This window comes from Lottia gigantea (genome assembly GCF_000327385.1).
Source record: "Lottia gigantea unplaced genomic scaffold LOTGIsca_1100, whole genome shotgun sequence".
Classification (NCBI taxonomy): domain Eukaryota; kingdom Metazoa; phylum Mollusca; class Gastropoda; family Lottiidae; genus Lottia; species Lottia gigantea.
The window spans coordinates 1,200-3,152 of NW_008707003.1; the positions used below are offsets into that span (position 1 = coordinate 1,200).

General features: G+C 31.9%; 1 protein-coding gene across 1 annotated transcript; it reads right to left on the reverse strand.

Moving 5' to 3' along the window:
- Nucleotides 1–14: 14 nt before the first annotated feature.
- LOTGIDRAFT_54062 (hypothetical protein) lies at nt 15–1,289 on the reverse strand (the record flags this gene model as incomplete). Its single annotated transcript, XM_009047361.1, has 1 exon — nt 15–1,289. A coding segment is annotated over one exon (1,275 nt), but the record flags the coding sequence as incomplete, so codon positions are not given.
- Between the last annotated feature and the right edge of the window lie 664 nt (nt 1,290–1,953).

Consider the following 1,953-nt stretch of genomic DNA (forward strand, 5'->3'; position numbering starts at 1 on the left):
TCCTGATATATTGATAGTTGACCTACATTATCCTGATATATTGATAGTTGACCTACATTATCCTGATATATTGATAGTTCACCTACATTATCCTGATATATCGATAGTTGACCTACATTATCCTGATATATTGATTGTTGACCTACATTATTCTGATATATTGATAGTTGACCTACATTATCCTGATATATTGATAGTTGACCTACATTATCCTGATATATTGATAGTTGACCTACATTATCCTGATATATTGATAGTTCACCTACATTATCCTGATATATTGATAGTTGACCTACATTATCCTTAAGTATAAATGGTTGACCTATATAGTGATAATAATGTGTAGATAGTTGACCTACATTGCCATAATGTGTAGATAATTGACCTACATTACCATGATGTGTAGATGGTTGACCTACATTAGCATATTGTGTAGATGGTTGACCTACATTATCCTGATATATCGATAGTTGACTTACATTATCCTGATATATTGATAGTTGACCTACATTATCCTGATATATTGATAGTTGACCTACATTATCCTGATATATTGATAGTTCACCTACATTATCCTGATATATCGATAGTTGACCTACATTATCCTGATATATCGATAGTTGACCTACATTATCCTGATATATTGATTGTTGACCTACATTATTCTGATATATTGATAGTTGACCTACATTATCCTGATATATTGATAGTTGACCTACATTATCCTGATATATTGATAGTTCACCTACATTATCCTGATATATTGATAGTTCACCTACATTATCCTGATATATTGATAGTTGACCTACATTATCCTGATATATTGATAGTTCACCTACATTATTCTGATATATTGATAGTTGACCTACATTATCCTGATATATTGATAGTTGACCTACATTATCCTGATATATTGATAGTTCACCTACATTATCCTGATATATTGATAGTTGACCTACATTATCCTTAAGTATAAATGGTTGACCTATATAGTGATAATAATGTGTAGATAGTTGACCTACATTGCCATAATGTGTAGATAATTGACCTACATTACCATGATGTGTAGATGGTTGACCTACATTATCCTGATATATCGATAGTTGACCTACATTATCCTGATATATTGATAGTTGACCTACATTATCCTGATATATTGATAGTTGACCTACATTATCCTGATATATCGATAGTTGACCTACATTATCCTGATATATTGATAGTTGACCTACATTATCCTGATATATTGATAGTTGACCTACATTATCCTGATATATTGATAGTTGACCTACATTATCCTGATATATCGATAGTTATGTGGATAATGTGGATAATTGAATTAAATTTTTTTAACCAGTGCATGTGTTAACCTGTGTAAATCTAACATTTGATTCGTTGGTAATTTTTCACAACTGATATTTCTTAGTTTATTAATCTACCGTTTTATAGGACTGGTTATCTGCTATCATATGTATCAATTCACCATTCGATCTGGGCTACTATATTAACGTATGGTTTAATCTGTGGGTTTGGTGCTGGTATAGGATATGTCACTTCATTAGATTTAATCTCCAGGGTAGGTATATAAATGTGTCGACAGTATTATATATGAAATTATGTCAAAATTACCTTTTTAAGGAGAATGATTGCCATTGATTAAAGTAAGAACCGGATGTATGTGTTCGAATTTCATTTTTAATGCCATGGTATAGTATATCATTTTGTTATTTTCCGACCAGGTGGGTTCTTTAAAGTAACGGTTTGCAAATTGTTTTTTTCAACTTCTGACGATACGATGTAATCCGACAAATCTGACTCTACCCAGTTCCGTCACACGGACGTCATAATAAAAGGATGTGATATCGTCACGGGTAAGGCCAAATATTTAGTGTAATTTATCTTGTGGGATAAACCGGATCAGAATCAGATTGGGTCGCTACTTGGGCCATATTA